Source organism: Callithrix jacchus, chromosome 16 (genome assembly GCF_049354715.1).
Source record: "Callithrix jacchus isolate 240 chromosome 16, calJac240_pri, whole genome shotgun sequence".
Classification (NCBI taxonomy): domain Eukaryota; kingdom Metazoa; phylum Chordata; class Mammalia; order Primates; family Cebidae; genus Callithrix; species Callithrix jacchus.
The window spans coordinates 15,183,694-15,201,976 of NC_133517.1; the positions used below are offsets into that span (position 1 = coordinate 15,183,694).

The 18,283-nt window shown below is 37.1% G+C and overlaps 1 protein-coding gene across 3 annotated transcripts in view; it reads right to left on the reverse strand.

Moving 5' to 3' along the window:
* Window positions 1-18,283, reverse strand: part of TOX (thymocyte selection associated high mobility group box) — a 309,742-nt gene that overhangs the window by 129,561 nt on the left and 161,898 nt on the right. For all 3 annotated transcript variants that reach the window (XM_008982689.5, XM_002758935.6, XM_035277514.3), the window contains one exon: window positions 1,810-2,052. In XM_008982689.5, the coding sequence (XP_008980937.1) occupies window positions 1,810-2,052 (243 nt within the window). The remainder of the gene's footprint in view (window positions 1-1,809; window positions 2,053-18,283) is intronic.

The window sequence follows — 18,283 nt, forward strand, 5'->3', positions numbered from 1 at the left end:
GAGAATTGCCTGAACCCAGGAGGCGGAGATTGCAGTGAGCCGAGATCACGCCATTGCACTCCAGCCTGGGTAACAAGAGCAAAACTCCGTCTCGGGGAAAAAAAAAAAAATGCTAAGGAGGGTAAAATGTTACTAGAAAGGAGGTAACTTTTATAAAGGAAAAAGGCTTGAACTACATAACCGAATATCTCTTTATCCTTCCTATGGCCCCACTCTCATTCCCACCATGGGGAATAAGCCTAGAGAACAAAGCTGGCGTTTTCCACGTATACTGACCGCCCCCTTCTTCTCCTTTCTAGGGAACAGGGGTCCCTGCAGCGGCATGACCTAAATGCCTTCTTCGGCTCATGAATTGGGTCTGAAGACGTAGTCCCAAAGAGGCGTAGGCAGGCAATATTTCAAGGTGACTACATTGAAATCTATTTCTCAGCTTTACACATTTAGCATGTTTGTTTGCAAAAATCCATTTTCTATTTATGGAGTCATACTTAATACTCATAAGCTGAATCTATACAAGCGGAATATACTCTAAAAACCTGAGTGACAGTGCTGCCCATGAGTTCTCCCCTCTTGGCTGCCCAGATGGCCGCCAGATTTTAGGAAAATTCTATACACCATTGTGTATTAGGCAGTAGGCTCTGGGTTTCATTCTCTAAAGAAACTACTTTGGAGTTTCTTTCGAGTCTGCTGTTATTCTACCCTTATGTTCATGATTAACAGAAAATTCCTCCTATAAAATCACTCAAGTTAGAGATGTTTTCCCCCCAATGATTTAGATAAGTGATAATATAAAATGTGTTTTTTATCAGAAACAACATAATATGGGCAAGTTCATCAGTTTGCTCATTATGAAAATGACAGTCCTGTTCAGTGACTTATGAAAATGACAAGAGAGTTAGTTGGACTGCTAAGTGCTTGAACAATGAAAACCAAAAAGTGCTAATTAAAAGTCACTGTTAACCTGCGGGGAGGGTTTTACGACATGGTCTAAAGCTCTTCCCTTGGCCATATACTACGGATTTACTTTTTCCTCTACTGTGGTGTAGACACAGAAATTATTAAGTTTTTAGATGACATAAAAATCAAAAGGAAAGATTTTATAATAACCCAGTGTTTCTCAAGTATGGGATGCTTATAAAAAACACAGACCCCTGTACTCCCTGGGTAGAGCCTGAGAATTTGATTTTTTGCTAGTTTGCTGGTTGATACACATTCCTATTAAATTTTAAAAATTAGTGGGAATTCATACTGCTGTCATTATAAATTGTTAGAAAACAGGTCCAGTAGACTGTAACACTTTAATGGAGATAAATTTTGATCACCAGAATTATACCTCCAAAATAAAAATAAAAATTGTTTTCTTACTTTCCTAAGGTATACATTTGTAGAACTTGAGAGCAGAAAACAGAAGGAAAATCGAGGTTAACAGCAGCTTCTGTTCAGAAGATATGGGGATTTGCCTTTCGGGGAGGAATCCTACACTGGATGAGAGGTGGCATCTTTCAAGATTGCTTTTTCTCTGAAAGCTGGTAAGCCAGTTTGACTCTATGACAGCACATTCGGTGTCAAACAGTATTTAGTAATTTGGATTATAAATATGAGTTACCACACAAGTAATTGATTTCTCTTCGACATAAATATAAAATGGAAAATTGCTTTAAAAATCTGTATGATTTATAAAGAACCATCTCTATAGAGAGAAACAGTTTCAAAATGCTATTCTCACAAAGCCATGCCCTCACATCAACTTAGTCCTTTTCCCCATGGTATCCCTCAGCCCCCATCACAAACAGGTCAGCAGATTCTTACCACGGAAATGGAGTTAGAAAGCAGTGCTCCATCCTGGCCCAGCATATTGGAGACAGTGATTTCAGGGAGGTCCATGTTTTGTGGATGAAATGGTAGCAGGCCATTATGGTTCATGGGGTGACACAGAGAATGGTAACCAGACTCAACTTCATTCAGGTGCACCAGCGAGTGGTCTGGGAGGGAAGGAGGAGTAATTGGTGGAATGTTGAAGTCTTCACTTTCCAGGCTTGGACCAGGGTAGGACTGTGAAAAGACAAGAGTGATATTGTTGCAAATTATCATCTTCCTGCTCTTCATCATCATACCAAACTCGTTTGACCCTTTAGATATTATTATAAGCAGCATATGGGTTTGGAAAAGACGTTTCAAACTTTCAGATTATCCTGCTACCATTTCATCATTATGTATGAAAGAAAACTGCCTCAAAGGCAGATCCACTTCTGGTATAAAAACTACTTCCATTAGGTGGTTTTATTTTTCCAAAAAGCTGAACTCAAACAGATTTCAAAGGTCCCATTAAAATTTTCCAGAGTTTTAATCTAGCTGAATACCTTTTTCATGGGAATTGTAGGAAAAGGAAGGCAATTTATAAAATTAATGTTTGATCAAACATGTTTCACAGAACTCCCTACTGCTCAGATCGTGGGATGTAATAAAAATGAATTCCAGAAGTTCTGGGCAATTGCTTTTGGGTTTTGAAAGCCTACCTGCTCACAATTGACAAAAGAAAATGTCTTCAAAAAGAAGCAACTTAAGAATGCTGCATAAAAGTGCAGTTCCAACGAAATTATGAAAAAAGTCATTAAAAGATACTTTTATTATAAAGATTTTATCAACAAAATCAAAGTAAAGATTACTTTTATGATTTCTAATGAGATTTACTGAGTTCCCCCTAAGAGCTGATAAATAATATTGCAATCACTGAAATTCAGTTTGGTCCATTTTGAAAGGCAAAACAGTACTAATAGTATTATAATACTAATTCTGGAATAAAAGTCAATCAGTAAAATGAAAAGCATTAACATATGTGGGTTTTTTTTTTCTTTTACAAACTAGCATTATATAAAATAGAAAGGGAGGGAGGGGAGCAGGAAGGAAGGATTATATGAGGATACGCTTGTTTAAAATGGAATGTGGTAAATGTTGAAAAATATATAGAAGAAATAAAAAATAAAACATTGTTACCAATTAATATTAAAAACACAGTGACATATAGCAGCCCTTCATAGAACAGGTGTCATAGTATGTATGAAAGGAAACATTTCGGTCCAGATAATTCTTGCAAGCTTATCTTTAAGAGAGCCTTCCTTCATAGTGTTTGGGTGTATGGGTAACAAGGATTCCCTTGTCTAACAGCCCAGTGCCTGCTCGAGTGTGCAAGATTGGAAATGAGCAGGCAAGGGTAGGAGCCAAAGAAAGTAGTGTAAGGTATTCATTGGGTGTCCAGCCAATAAGCGTCATGCTCCTGTGTCCAAGTGCCTGGGGTTATTTTTTCCAGATGGAGTCTATTTGTCTAACAGAAAGAAAAATTTCAAGTTCCACTTTCTAAATGTTGTACAAGGTTTGATATATTTGTTTAGGTGCCATCAGAAGACTAGATTCAATGAAGAGCTACTTGGAACATCTGGAATTTAGACCTGGTCATAGAGCAGCACATGTAGGTTAGAGACAGGGGACGTATGAAGGGAAAATTGGACTCTTCCACGCAGATAATTTTCTTAAATATCTAAAGTTCTGCTAAAAAAAAAATCACCAGCTCTAAAAGTTCAATCACTTGTTATCAAATTCTTCTGTTAACAATATGTATTTCATGTGAAAAAATATGTGCGTGTTATGTCAAGATTACAAGTTTGATGAAATTCTTACTTGCCTGATATATATTAGACCCTTACAGATCTAAGTCCACGGTTCCTTGTACAAGTATGCATACAGACACAAAAGATGCCTAATGGGGAGGTGGGAGAGATGTCTATTTCATATTAAAGCACTGTACCAAGGCCTTTGACTATGTTGCCTCCATTTAATCATTACAATAATCCATTGTGTAGCTATTACTGCCCCCAGTTTCCTGAAGAGAAAATTGAGGCTCAGAAATTAAATAACTTGTCCAAGTTCACTCAGCTTGGAAAATATCAACTCAATACACATGCGCGATAAATATATCATGAAAGAAGGCATAACAGTAGTTTTATTGCTACTATCTTATTAGGTTGAATGATACAAAATTGCCAATCTCCAACTGTTTTTGATAAAATTTTATAATTTAAGTATTAGTATTAGTATTAATATCAAGCCTTTCCGTTCCCAAATTCCACCCCATTGCTTACCCACTGAAATGAAATATTTACTCTTTATGAGCACAAGATTTCATAATTTGTCGCTTTGTCAACATTGCAAATGCTGAATTGTTGATATCTATCTTTTAAGAAGTTAATTAGTGCCTGTTTGAAACTTTCCTGGGACCAGCCTGGCAAACATGGGGAAAACCCATCTCTACTAAAAATACAAAAATTGGCCAGGTGTGGTCATGCAGGTGCATGCCTGTAGTCCCAGCTACTCAGGAGAGTGAGGCAGGAGAATCACTTGAACTCAGGCGGCAGAGGTTGCAGTGAGCTGAGAGCCCACCATTGCACTCCAACCTTGGCAACAGAGCAAGACTCTGTCTCAAAAAACAAAAAAAAACAAAAAAAAAAAAAAAAAGAAAGAAGAAAGAAAAAGAAAGAAAAGAAACTCTCCTGAACAAGGCACAACTAATGCCAGTGATAAAGAGAAAGATGTTTTTAATTTTAGAAATACCATTAAATCTCTGAAAATACTAAGGGATATTCCACCTGTAGTGTACCACCAGCTTACATTCTAGGGTTTCTTCAGTAGTTAAATCCTAATTTGCAGTACTTAAAAGAAGGTTTAATTGGTATCACTTTACATTCAGTGATAACAATTGTTTTGCAATGTAGTTAAGCTACAAGGTTTATTTTCATGTCATTCAACATTAATGTTATTTAATTCATGCAATTATACGCAAAACCACAGATTCCACAACTTAACTGGTAATAGGTAGTTATGTGGATCAAGAATTTCAACTACCAAGGTTACTTAGTAGTTTCTGTTCTTTATATTAGAAGTCATGATATGGTTATTTGCCATGAGCCTATTACAATGTAATGGATACCATATAAAAGTATAGTGGTAATTGTATAAATGCCAAAATGTCCCAGAACTTACAACAAGTTCAATGCCAGGCTAATTACTAATTATTTTTTAATGTGGAAATGAATTTGCTAATTCTTCAACCTTGGTTTCTATGACATGACAGCTTTATTTTGATTTTTAAAAACTTAATAAACATACATTTAACTTAACAACGGTTTTATAATTTAGAAAATAGGCAGTTTTGGGGGATGTGATACAATATGATTCAATATTTTCCCTATTCCCCATTAAGCTGCCTCGCTGGAATTAGTTCAATGTTTGCTGAATGAGTAAACAAATGAATCACTGATCGAATGCATGCATACATAAATAAGTGAATGCTAAAATGACTCTTTAAGGCATGAAGTTTGTGAATAGACACGGTTATTCCTGAGTTTGAGTAAATATCATTTATTGTCAAGACATTGCACTGGCCAGTTACCTACATGGTATGTAACAATCTCACAGAGTATCAGGAGGCCAAAAATACCCTGTTAGGGGAGTAGAGGCCCGAGCAGCACCAGGAAGGCTGGGCAGATATAGTTGGGATGTCTGTTCCCTCCAAATCTCATGTTGAAATTGACCCTCAATGTTGGAGGTGGGGCCCGATGGGAGTTGTTTGGCTATGCCATTCACAAATGGCTTGGTGTCCTCCTCACCAAATAACGAACGAGTTCTGGTTGTTCACACAAAATCCAATTGTTAAAAAGGAGCCTGGTACCTCCTCCCATCACTCTTGCTCCTTCTGTCACCATGTGACACACCTGTTTCCCCTTCACCTTCCACCATCAGTAAAAGCTTCCTGAAGCCTCACCAGAAGCTGAGCGGATGCTGGTGCAATGCTTGTACAGTCTGCAAACCTGTGAGCCACCTAAACATCTTTTCTTTGTAAATTCCCAGTCTCGGGTATTCCTTTATAACAATGCAAAACTGACGAGCATAGTTGCTCTCTGACTGCTGCTCTGATCTGAAATGACTGGCATCTTTTATCCCATAGTGACACAGAGATTTCAGAGGATACCTAAAGGAGAGTTTGTGGGCCCCTGGCCCTCAGAAGCTTTGAAGCCTAACCCTCATGGCAGGCAGGATGTCAGGGTACCTTGGGTGACTGCTGAGGCACGTGAAGGAAGTCACAGCAGCAGTTCTGATGCCCATGCCTGGCCAGCAGAGAAGCCCCGATTAGATTATGAGGAGATACATGAGTGATGAGATTAGGGGTTGAATTGTCAGAGAAGGCTTATGTGAAGGCCTCTCTGGGTGATACAGGGAACCTGGTGCTCATGTCCACTTATTCTGGCAGGGTCCTTTTCTGACTTGGGATTATCTTCCTCCCTCAAGACTTAGTGAGGACTGGCGTTTATAGATCATTCATTCTCCAACCCTCTTTGGAACAAAGATCACTTGGTGCTTTCCAAGATGATCTCCAGATGCCCAGGAAACAACAGGACTACATTTTTTTTCCAACAAATTAAGAGGCCATGAAGGAGTGAATCACACGTTCTTGAAAGTTCTATGAGGCTGGGGTCCAGTCTAGAATGCTGGGAAAGGCCAGGTATAGATTTTCAAAGGTGGTATCATCTTCTTCTTCACACTTTATAGTGACATGTACCCATCCCAGTTCAGGGACTGGAACCTTAACAGCAGCTTGAATCATGTGAGCTCCTTCTTCCCCAACCAATGCCAAAAGTCAACAATGACCATCTTACAAAAACGGAAAAAAAGTAATAAGGGACTATAGGGTGAAAATCAGGCCAACACTTTTATCTTGAATCTTCACCATATTAACTCAAGGTAAATTGGAAACATCTTAGCATACGAAGTGATTTGTTCTAAACCAGAGCCAGTCTAGATGATGCACATGATTCAAAGAACTCAAAATTATATTAGTTACTTAACCAGAGTTTCCCTGATCTTAAGCTACCCCTGGTTCATGACACAGGAGAGTCGCAAGGTGTTGCTGATGCTAAGCTATGCAACAGGACTTCTCTGTCCAGTGCAGGAGGCACTGTGCATCGCTCTGCATATAGGAAGCAGGATTCCAGTGCCACTGAATGTGGGTTAGAGTGGAGTGAACTATCATGAGGCGTGGCTAATTCTGGAAAATAGATGAACTTTTCAAGCCCACAAGGGGACTGTTGAGAGTATTAAAGTAGTAATTCCAAAATGTTATCAACCTCCAGAGTATATTTATGGTTCTAAAGAATAGAGTCAATGACTATTTCAAGTCATTTTCTTAAAACCTTAAAATTTGGTAATTGCACATTTAGCTTATAAAGTGCTACATCTTTCTTTAATGAGAAGGAGGCAGATATTGGACTAGGTGAGAAAACGCATGATTTCTTATCAGTGACTGATGAGAATGGCCACTGAATGTGCTATGAAGAACTGAGACTTTGAAGTTCAATAGGCAGGGTCTGCTTCCAGGTCCTGTAAACCATGTATTAGTTTGGGCTCTGCAGAAAGCTTTCCAGCCTGTTCCATGGGGTTCCTATGAGCATTAAAAGCAAAAACATATGCAAAAAGCCTAATAATATAGGTTTGCCAGATACAAAGTTCTGGATAAACAGCAGCTTTACATAGCTACAATTGCCGTCCAGTGGATTTATGCATGCCATGGGTTGGGCCATGTCCAAGAAAACAAACAACTATAGACAATACAGAAGATTTAGATGCATTCTCCACAACGTCATTATAAAGGAAGTTCAGTATATTTGCCATTGATTTGGCCTCATAGTGGAGAAAAGTGTAATCCCATCCATACCTAATGTATTTATTTAATTGCTCCCCATAAATAGCTAGGGTAAACCTTCACCTTTATTCTAATGGAATTAAATTATGCTTTTTCAATTAAAGAATAAAAAGATGGTGGGGAACAGGATGGCAAAGGAAGTGGAAGCTGCGGAGAATTACTGCATGTGCAGAGGGCCAACAACTCTGTTCCTTCAGAGAGCTCTGCTCGCAGGGCCGCAGCCCTGGCCGATCAGTTTCTTACAGTTCGACTCCTACCAACCCAAGTAAAAAGCGAACCAGAATGTCACTGTCTAAATTTGTAAAAAAGCTATACCTTCAAGCACACTGGTTATGTCCTTAGAAAAGCGATCTTCCCTGTGCGATGCTTGGCAAGGAGGTCAAATTGCTATTTAGAGGATCACTTTTGAGACTGCTAACATAATCAAGAGACTGAGGTTGGGAAAGTTATAGGGGATCTGCTTTGGTTTGATCTGCTTGGATGCCTTTTCAGTCATTTGACTAATGCCAAAGTCCTTCCCTGAAGTCCAAGCTTCCCAGCCTCCCATTTTAGTGGAAAAGGAAACTTCTCACCTGATTCTGGAAGATCTCATTTCCCCTGTCTGTTTAATGACATACTCACATTCCTTTTTAATCATACTGCTTTACATGCTCCAAGATCCGAGTTTCCTGTTTACATTATTTTCTCCTTCTGCAGTCCACATTTCCTTTTGCTACAGCCTGTTCCTATATTCTTATTCTATATGATTACATTTCATCTGGAAACAGAATGTTAATTATGGTGACTTTTCTTTTGACTACAGAGAATTCATGTTTTCATACGACCCAGACAGAGTGTTAATATATGCTAACCAGGAACAAATAATGGGAAATCTCTTTTAAACTTTCCCTTTCCTTCTTTTTTCAAAATCTTGTTTCTCTACCAGAGAGGCATTATATTTGTGGGTCTCTGTTCACATATTGCAATCATTATATGGAGCATTTTGTCTTTGGTGACAAGAAGTCCCATAACTCAGAAGAATTCAAAAGATATCATCTCATACGTACCTTTAAATTATGTGATGGATTCATGCAATCATGCATACACTAAAAATATGGCTATGGTTATAACTTTGTAAAATATGTTTCTCATATAGAACTTTATTTGAAAGATAAATAGTACTGCCATCAAACATACATATAATACCCTAATTTTTAATCTGTAACATAATTCCTGAAAGTTAAGGACAGAAGAATGCCAATGTTTAAACATGTTTCATCTTCTATTATTAAACATTCTTGTTGCATGATTCAGAGAATTGAAGGGAAAGCAAATTAAACTGAGAAGTTTATTAGAAAAATAATAAACTTCCCCTGAACATTTTCAGAAGTTAAGATATTGCATGTAAAGGTAATTTTTCCTGAAAGAGTTTAAACAGCATCAATATAATCTCCAATTTCTTTTGAGAAGACCTTCAGGAGTAGGTATTTTTCAGATTCTTTTGTCTCTGCATGAACAAGGGTTGATAGCTTAAGACTATAATGTATTACTGTGGAAAGCTTCGGTCTGTTACATAAATCATCTTAACACTCAGCAAGAATTGTCCAACAGTGCCATTGATGTGCTCAAGCCAATGATCCTGCAAACAATCTTTTTGTCTTTCTTCACGTGTTAGACAATAGCAATAAATCATCTTCACTTAAAAACACACAATGTACTAATTTTTCAAGCAACAGTTATCAACATGAAAGTTTTGGTTGGAAGTATGACATTTATTTTATTTGTGCTCATTAATTTTTTTAACCGGTGTTAAATAAAAAGAAATGAGTGCCTCATTTGTTACAGAAGCATTGTCATGTACCTACTATGTGTAATAAGCATCCTGCAAAGAGCGATCTGAGATACAAAGAACTGAAAGACGCGGCTTGTGAAAAACATCAAAAGATATATCTCTCATCTAGTAAAGACTTAAAGGATCAGGCTTATTTGTTGTTAAATTGCATAAGAAACACTGTTAAATTGTAAGTGATACTAGATCTTCCTTCAATTGCATTTTGGGGTATTTGTTGATGTACATGTTTTGAAAATTATATAAATTTATAGAAATTCAATGTGGTGTCAGTCATAATCTGATTATTTTAAAATGTTATATGTAATAAAAATAATTGAATATCTTTGTCAATTGCAAGCTTTCATCAGCTTTTTAACCATGCTATTCTAAGTTTTAGTCATCTAGCATCACTGTTTTTTATTCGTATCTAAAAACATTTACAATCAGCTTCATGAAAAAGACTCTGAGTACTCTTAAATACAAATTTCTGATAATTAAGATCTGCAGAATACATAAAATTTCTAGAATTCTAATAAGGAATTTGATGGAGTCATGAAATGACTAATAGAGATCTAGCAGAACAAAAGTTGATTATATGAGACTGAATCACCAATCAAGATCATGTTTTTAAACTTTTATTTAAAATATTGTTGGTATTTTACTCAAATGTTTTGTCTTCTAGATTTAAGAAAATTTCTTTTCTTAAGCTATATATAATTTATAGCCATTTGGCAAAGTATATTTTTATAAACAAAGATAAAATGTTTTATTCCATTACTTGATTCCTCCAGAATTCAAAACATGTGAGTTTTCTTATGGCGATATGGCTATTTGCATAAGCCCAATAAAAATCTGCGCGCTCTCTCTATACTAGGAAAAAAAAAGACATAGCTTGTTATAAAGACAGTGAATAGAAGAGACAAATGGAAACTTAGCCTCTCAATAAAGAGCAGTATATTTGAAGTGTCAAACTAAGTGATATCAGAGTGTAAACAAAAGAATTACTTGAAGCTGGATGATCAAGGGAATGCTATAAGCAGGTTTACACCGTTATAAGGGCATAAAGATCAGACACTTCTGCCAAGATGCAATAAGTGACCAGGGGAGGACCACAAAACTGACAAATGAGCAAGTCCAGGCTAATGTCCAGGCAGCAGTAGGCAGGTTCTACAGCAAGGTCAGGCCTTCAACCTCTAAGATAATGTTAAGGGCAAGACTGGTCCCACCAATCAAAGCAACCTTCAGGCTACTGGGCTTAATGCAGGCCTCTTCTGGGACTGGGGAGTAAGGTAAAATTTTACTTATGAAAAGCCAGTGTGCAAAGTCTGAAATGACACCAGAAAACAGGGTCAACTTGAACTTGCCCCAGAGAATGTCTGACATTGGCTCTTCCTGGGGACTGGGCTGGGAGACCCTGAGGCCAGGGTTTACTGGCTGAGATTTACTGAAGATTCAAGGGGTACTGGGGTCCTGGGGTAAGCACCTGAATAAGATGAGGTGAGGGTGAAGCAAGGTAGCCTAGCTCTCTGCCTCTCTCTCCACATACTTCCAGGAAAGTCCTTACTATTTATATGCAGGGCTTTCTCTTGCCGTAATTCATAAATGATGCCTAAATGGGGACGAGATTTGTCTCCTCTCAGTATTGCTTGGGGGTCTACATAAGTCTCCAAGCAGTATTTTTAGGGGATATTTTCATACCAGGCACTGTGTGTAGTTGTCATAAATAAGAGCCTCCCTTTTGGCTAAAAAATCCCCAGGCTTCCAGAAAACAAATAATGTACTCCCCCTCCAAACCATAAACAAATAATTAGAGGTACCAGATTCAAGTGAAAGGAGCCACTTCCGAAAGTTAGGGCATGTTTTTTAGTGCTAGGTCATCATTCCACATTCAGTGTTTAAAGGGTAATTAAAGCATTTTATTTTATCATTTAGAATATAATTTTATATATATTGCAATCTATTTTTTTTAAGTCATCTAGACTTTTTCAATTCTCATATTGAGTTCACACATTCTGAGATCCAGTCTTATATTTTTTGGCTTTATTTTATAAATAATGCATGTTAACCAGTTTAAAAAAAATTAAAAATATACATAGGAAAAAAAATCACCTTTATTCCAACCAATCAGGAACAAAACATTATTAAAATAGGTTTCTTCCAAAGGTCTGTTTAGTGCATATTTGCTGGTTTGTTTTGAGCTTTTGTTTTGTTTTCAATAACAAAAGTCAGATCATTGAGCTTGGATTTTGGAGCCAGAAATGCTAAATACAAATCTCAGCTCATCCCTTAGTAGATGTAGTTACTTAATTTCTCTAAGCCTCAGTTTCCAAAGCTACAAAATAGGGATGATGATACGCTTCAATTTGTTAAGGATATATCAGGATTAAATAAGAGAAATGAGATAATGTAAATACTTTGAGTAGGAGACTGGTTCAAAGAAGCAATCAATAAATGTTAGCTATATTTTTATTATCACACCATTATATAATTTAAGTTGATGACTTAAAATGGATTGTGAATAATTTTCCATGCCAACAAGTATCATCGACATTGTTGTTTAAATGGCTGCATATTGCATTCATGTTCTATCATTTTTGTATCAGTTCTCCGTTTTGAACATTTAGGATGTTTCAGATTTTCCCGTTGCAAACAGCACCATGACAAATAACTTAATCCACTTATTTCCTTAGGATAACATTCTAGAGTTCTCTATTTATGGAATCACAGAATGCTCGCTCAAGAAAAAAACCTAAGAAATCATTCCCGAAATTTGCAGATGAGAAAAATGAGGTCCACAGAGGTTAAATTATTTGCCTGCATTTATACAACAAGTTGGATAGATGGGCATCCCAAAGAAACATTACACAGACATTTTTTTACTTTTAACAATTGATTATAATTGTTAAGGTCTTAATATGCTATTGTAAATCATGTGCAGCCTTTAAGTTTTAATAAATTTTCATTTTTTTAAAGAAATGTGTTAGATTGATTTCTGCTTATGGCTGGGTTCTATTTGCTAAGTCATATGCAGACACCCAGCATGGAGTTGAGCATTCAGTCTTGACCTATTTCTATATGTATCTAAAATATAAAAATATGTATTTTTTAATATTTTATATGTAAAATATACATATAATATTTTTTGTATTTTATATGTAAAATATAAAAATATGTATGTATTGAATGTATTTTATATGCATATATTGTATATATACATTTAAAAATACATGCCATATGTATTTATTTACGGCCAATCATTTTTATTTTGTCTCTTGAGTAGAAATCAATAAATGCTGGGTGTGTAAACTCACATTCTGCATAAAGAAGCCAAATTAGTGGAGCACCAGAGCTAACCTAGAGCCTGTGCTCTTGGTTTGCCTCCTTAATCAAGGGACCCAGAAAAGAGAAAAAGGAGCTCCAGTTTCTACTCATCACATGCAGATACGCAATTCCTACTCTTTAGATCCTTTTACCAGGAAACAGTTGCAAGTGCATCTCTCTAAATACCGGAGGTCATCTCACTTGGTAGATCTTTCCTATAAAGAAAGCTTAGGCTAAAGATAGGGACGTGGAAAAAAAAGAGTTGAAAAAATGAAGACAATTTTCCCCAGTTTAATGATGATAAGATTCCTCGATGTTCAGTTCCCTAGAAGTAGGATTTCTAGGGAAGAGTGGAGGGAGGGTGAGATGTCTTCTGTGGAAAGACTTCCTGTACTTTATTTCCCAGAGGGGAAAAGGAAGAACTAGGGTGGGAAAAGAGTCCTGGACTTGGACAAGAAAAGCAATGGAGTGTAGACGGAAAGAACCGGGCACTGGTGGCACAGGCATGGCAAAAGCTGGCCAAGAAGGGGAGGGAGGAATCACTGCTCTGCATCAAGGAAACCAGGGACAGCAAATATCCACTGTGTGATTGTTCAGCTTCTATATGTGCGCAAGTATGAAATTATTACTTTGTAACTAAGAAATGGTAGAACATCCATGGTTTCATTTGGCATAACCTAATCTTTCTCAGTGTTCTCACATATGTAACACATTTCAGTTATTTCAATACTCTTTAGAATTGTAGTTAGTATGTCAACATTTTGTCCTTAAAGTTCTAAAATAATAAGCGTAGCTAACCAAGAATGGAGTTTGACAGAAGCCTTAGACCTTCCAAGGTCAGAGTCCTACATCTGATATTTACTATCTTTACAGGTTTGGTAATTCATTCTCTCTCTCTGATCCTCACTGAATTGTTGTAAAGATCAAATGAGATAATGTGTGTATAGATTTTGTTTAGTTCCTTGACCAAAACAGGTAGCTTCCAACTGACAGCTATTGCTGTTATGAATCTAATTCTTCCTGGATACTAGGGTAGGAGAGTACTGACCTAAACTTCCAGGCAAGCAGAAGTTTCCTACTGCTGATTGAAATTTACCATCATCTTTAAGAGCAAGACATTTAATTGAGGTCAGAGCATAAGAAATTAAAAAATCTTTGCACCAATGGTACAGAAGAGTCCAGGCTTCCCTGAAGGTTATTCTGTATAGAGCTGCTCACCTGGCATCCCTATTGTCCCCCATTCTCATTCCCTCCAAGGTCACTCTCTGATTTTGGAGAATAACAACAAACAGTAGGCTTAGTTCTTGAAGGAAGGCCTCTCCCGAAATGCTGGGAGGCCCAGATGCATACGGAAAAGACTTCGTTACTGGGTCTCAAATCATGACCATCAGAGCCCTTGGGAATTTCAGATCAGGCTATTACATTTGAATAATCTGACGCTGGGTCTTAGAAGTCACTTGTTTGTCTTTGCTACCAACAGCGTCAATTATGCTAATGAACAGCAAAGGATATGGAGAACATTTTCCAAGGTAGCCACCAATTAATTTCAAATCATTAGGGTTATAGTTACATTTTAAAATACTCAAACATAAAATAATATAGATTAGAAGGAACACAGGAGAAAAACAAATACAGATTCGGATAAAGATTAAACTAAAACCCTCTTTGTGTTTCTGGGAAGTCTAGATCAGTCTGCTCCCAAGCTGAGGAACTGAAACTGTAGAGGGAAACTTGGCACTTTTTCAAAGGTGTTTGAGATGGCAGGTGAGGGTACACAGGAGGAGGTCTGAGAAGACACTGAGGTGGATGGAAAACACCTCAGCTTTTCTAAGCCCCATTGTTTTTTTATAGTAAAAATAGGCAAAACTGCTGCTACTTAACATACCGACATACCGAAAATTCAGTGTTTCTTTAGAACAACCTTAAGCACCTTGGAAATGGAGCTAGCAGAGACAGATGCCATTATTCGACACATTACTATTCTTAAATTGAACTATTATATTTACTTTGGAGGACATTCTTTAGTGACAGTTTTATTATGCATCACCAGAAGAGAATATCAAATGTTATAATTACAAAATTTAACAGGAAGAATCACTTAGTTTTTCATAATTGTTCACATGCTAAAGAAAAAAACACTGTTGAGAATATAATTGTAAACAAGCCAAATGGCTGCTTTCAAAACGTATCAAACGCTACCACACAACTGGTCAGGCTGTGCGGTAGTGCCACAACTCCTCCCTCCAATACCTAAATGTGCTGGCATCACTTGACATCTGTCCACTGAGTAAACCATGCTCCATATGGAATGCAAGGTTTGTGAATCTCTTTTTACCACTAATGATATTCCATTCAGATATTTTCATAATTTTTGCCACTGATATACATTTCCCTAATACTTGACAAAACTTACTATTTGACAACTGTTCTAAAATTCTCATGCCTACCCAGCAACAAATAAAAAATGAGCCTTATATTCACAAATCCTACAGCTTGGAAATGTATATGATACACAACATTTAACCTGTCAGCTGCCTCATTAGTGTCAATGAGTGGAAACTGGCAATCAGTAGATGGTGTGCTCTACATGTGTTTATGTTTTAAAATGTTCCTAAAATAGCCCCTTTGCTGGCAAGGTTGACATAAAACAGTTTTACTAGACAAATAAATTTCATTTTAAATGTTATGGCCTATTTACTTTTTTTAAAGAATTCATATTTTCATGTAGATGATCATTTATAGCTAATGGAGTCAATACTCAACTAAAATAATAGTCATAAATAGTAATAATAAAGGCTTGGTGGGTCGAGAATCACCTAAAGTGTGGTTGGCCAACAAAATATGTAGAAAGACCAATGTGTGTTTGACTATCCTAAGCCCTAAGATATATATTTGTATGGTGCCAGCATTCAGTATCCATACAGCCATTAAGACATTTTTATAAACTGTAAGAAATATGTGAGCTGTTTCAAGATATAATGCTGAAAAACAGACTTCCATGTACGAAGCCAATTTAGGAAGAAAACAACATAAACAATAGTAACTTGTGTGCTCAAGTGAAGCATCTTTTTAATTTTGAGTAATGAAGATGTCAAGCCAAATGCTAGAGTAGTTTAACTTAATTAGGTGGCCTATTTTTCCAGGCATCCTTTCATTTCCCATTGAAAACTCAGCTTGTATGCAAGGCAACAAGAGCAATTTTGTCTGTAATGAATACCTCCGGGACTGCACAGAGTAATCATTTGAATGTTACACTGAAGACTGGTTTGAGTAACTAGTCTGGGCTTGTTAAGATGCCAGACTTTGTTAGACTAACTTGATTACTCAGAGGATGGCAGCTTTATCATTCTATTGGGTCAAAGGTCAAAAAGTCAAGTTAATGTTACTTCTGAAATTTCTGCCAAAAGGAACCAGTCTAAAAGGAATTGGTCTAATTTACAGTTCAAACTTATGTCACAATCATGGAGACTTTATGGCCCACAGTAAAGAGATTATTTTTCGAAAGTACTCTAAAAATACACTTTCTAGATCCTTTTGGTCATACCTCATTTACCCTCTAACCTGGAGAATTTTCTCATTAGGGAAATATGAAATTAAAAAAATACAGAGTCATTAATATATTTGTAAATCTTAAAACGTAATTCTAACAATAGATTTGAGAGACTATTGTACAAAAAGAAATTTGGAGCACACTACTGTTTCTAATACATTGCATTGCTGACGATAAACAACAGAATGCTATTGTAACAAACACTGACTGTCATTATCTAGTTTATTATCATGTTAATTCTTTGAGTCTTGCACTTGAAATAATTCTCCAAGGAGGAGGGAGTGCTGGAAGCTCCTGTTAAAACATAAGGGCACTGGCATGCAGATAAAGGGCATTGTCTACTGCAATGAACAGAATGGAGCTGGGTTTGCTAAATGTCTGCAATGCAGGGTCAAGAATCATTGCAATGGGGGCTGGGCGTGGTGGCTCACGCCTGTAATTCCAGCACTTTGGGAGGTCAAGGCAGGAGGATCACCTGAGGTCAGGAGTTCAAGACCAGCCTGGGTAACATGGTGAAACCCTATCTCTACAAAAATTAGCTGGGCATGATGGCAGGAGGCGGAAGTTGAAATGAGCCAAGATCATGCCATTGCATTCCAGCCTGGGTGACAGAGCAAGACTCCATCTCAGGAAAAAAAAAAAAAAAAGAATCATTACAATGTAAGACTCTTTAAGTATTCATATGATTAAAAAATGTACATAAAATATTTTAGTTGATTTGTTCATCATCTTTCAACAAACAATGCTGCATACCTCTGATATCAGACATTATTCCAGGCACAGGAGAGCCAGAGAGAAACAAGAATGAGCCCTACGTTCAACAGCTCACAATCAGGTGAGCAAGACAAGAACATCCCTGGTGATACCAGTGTGCCATCTGCCACCCAGGGACAAATACACACCACAATAAAGTAGCCTTGTAGACAATGGCGAGGTACTGAGGTGTGTATCATTCAGCAAAGGTAAGGAAAAGGAAATGAGAGAAGGTAAGATGAGTTCCTGAGAAACTGTGAGTTCTAGGACTGAGGCAGAAATTGTGTAGCTGGAAAAGAGGAGATGGATTCAAAAGCTGAGCCAAAAAGTAGAATCAAACTATCTGGAATTAACCAAAAGCTGAATGATAAGGGAGACTCCCCAAGTCTCTGCCATGAGTGTTTGGATGGGTGGTGGTAACACTTAGGCCATATAGGAAAAAGAGAAGTTTGGGGGTGAGGAAGCAGGTGGGAGGTGATGAGCTATGGTTTGATGAACTGATATGTTGAATTTGAGCTACTATCAGGGATGGGTGCCCAGTGGAGTTAGAAATCAAACCTGAAATTCACATGAAAGCTGTCCTGGATATATATTTGCTCTTCAATTTTATATTCAAAATGTACCTTATGAACTGTATGTCAAATGCTTAGTTGCAACTGATTCCAGGAAAACATAATATTGCTATATTTTATCATTCTTAGCTTTAATCTTGAGATTTGAGAGATCAAGTAAGAGACAGAATTCCAGAGGGAGTTGGGAGTGGGGAGAGAGAAAACTGCTCATAATTTCAGAATCCTTTAAAATATGATCTCAGGCCAGGATATTTTATATTTAGGGTTTACTATAATGCTCAGAATGAACAACAAAAAATAGTTCAAACTTAAAGGATAACTGTTTATGGAATGAAGAAGGAGGAAAGGAAGGAAAGCAGGAAGGCGGTGGGCAGGGAGAGAGGAGATGAAGGAAGCAGGGCGGGAGAACGAAACAGAAGGAAATGGTTTAGCAGAGCAAAGGCCAAGGTCCAAGAGGAAGTGATTTATTAAAAATCTGGTTCAATCAAGTAACCTGAACTTCTCTATAACCTGATGCCAGTAAAATC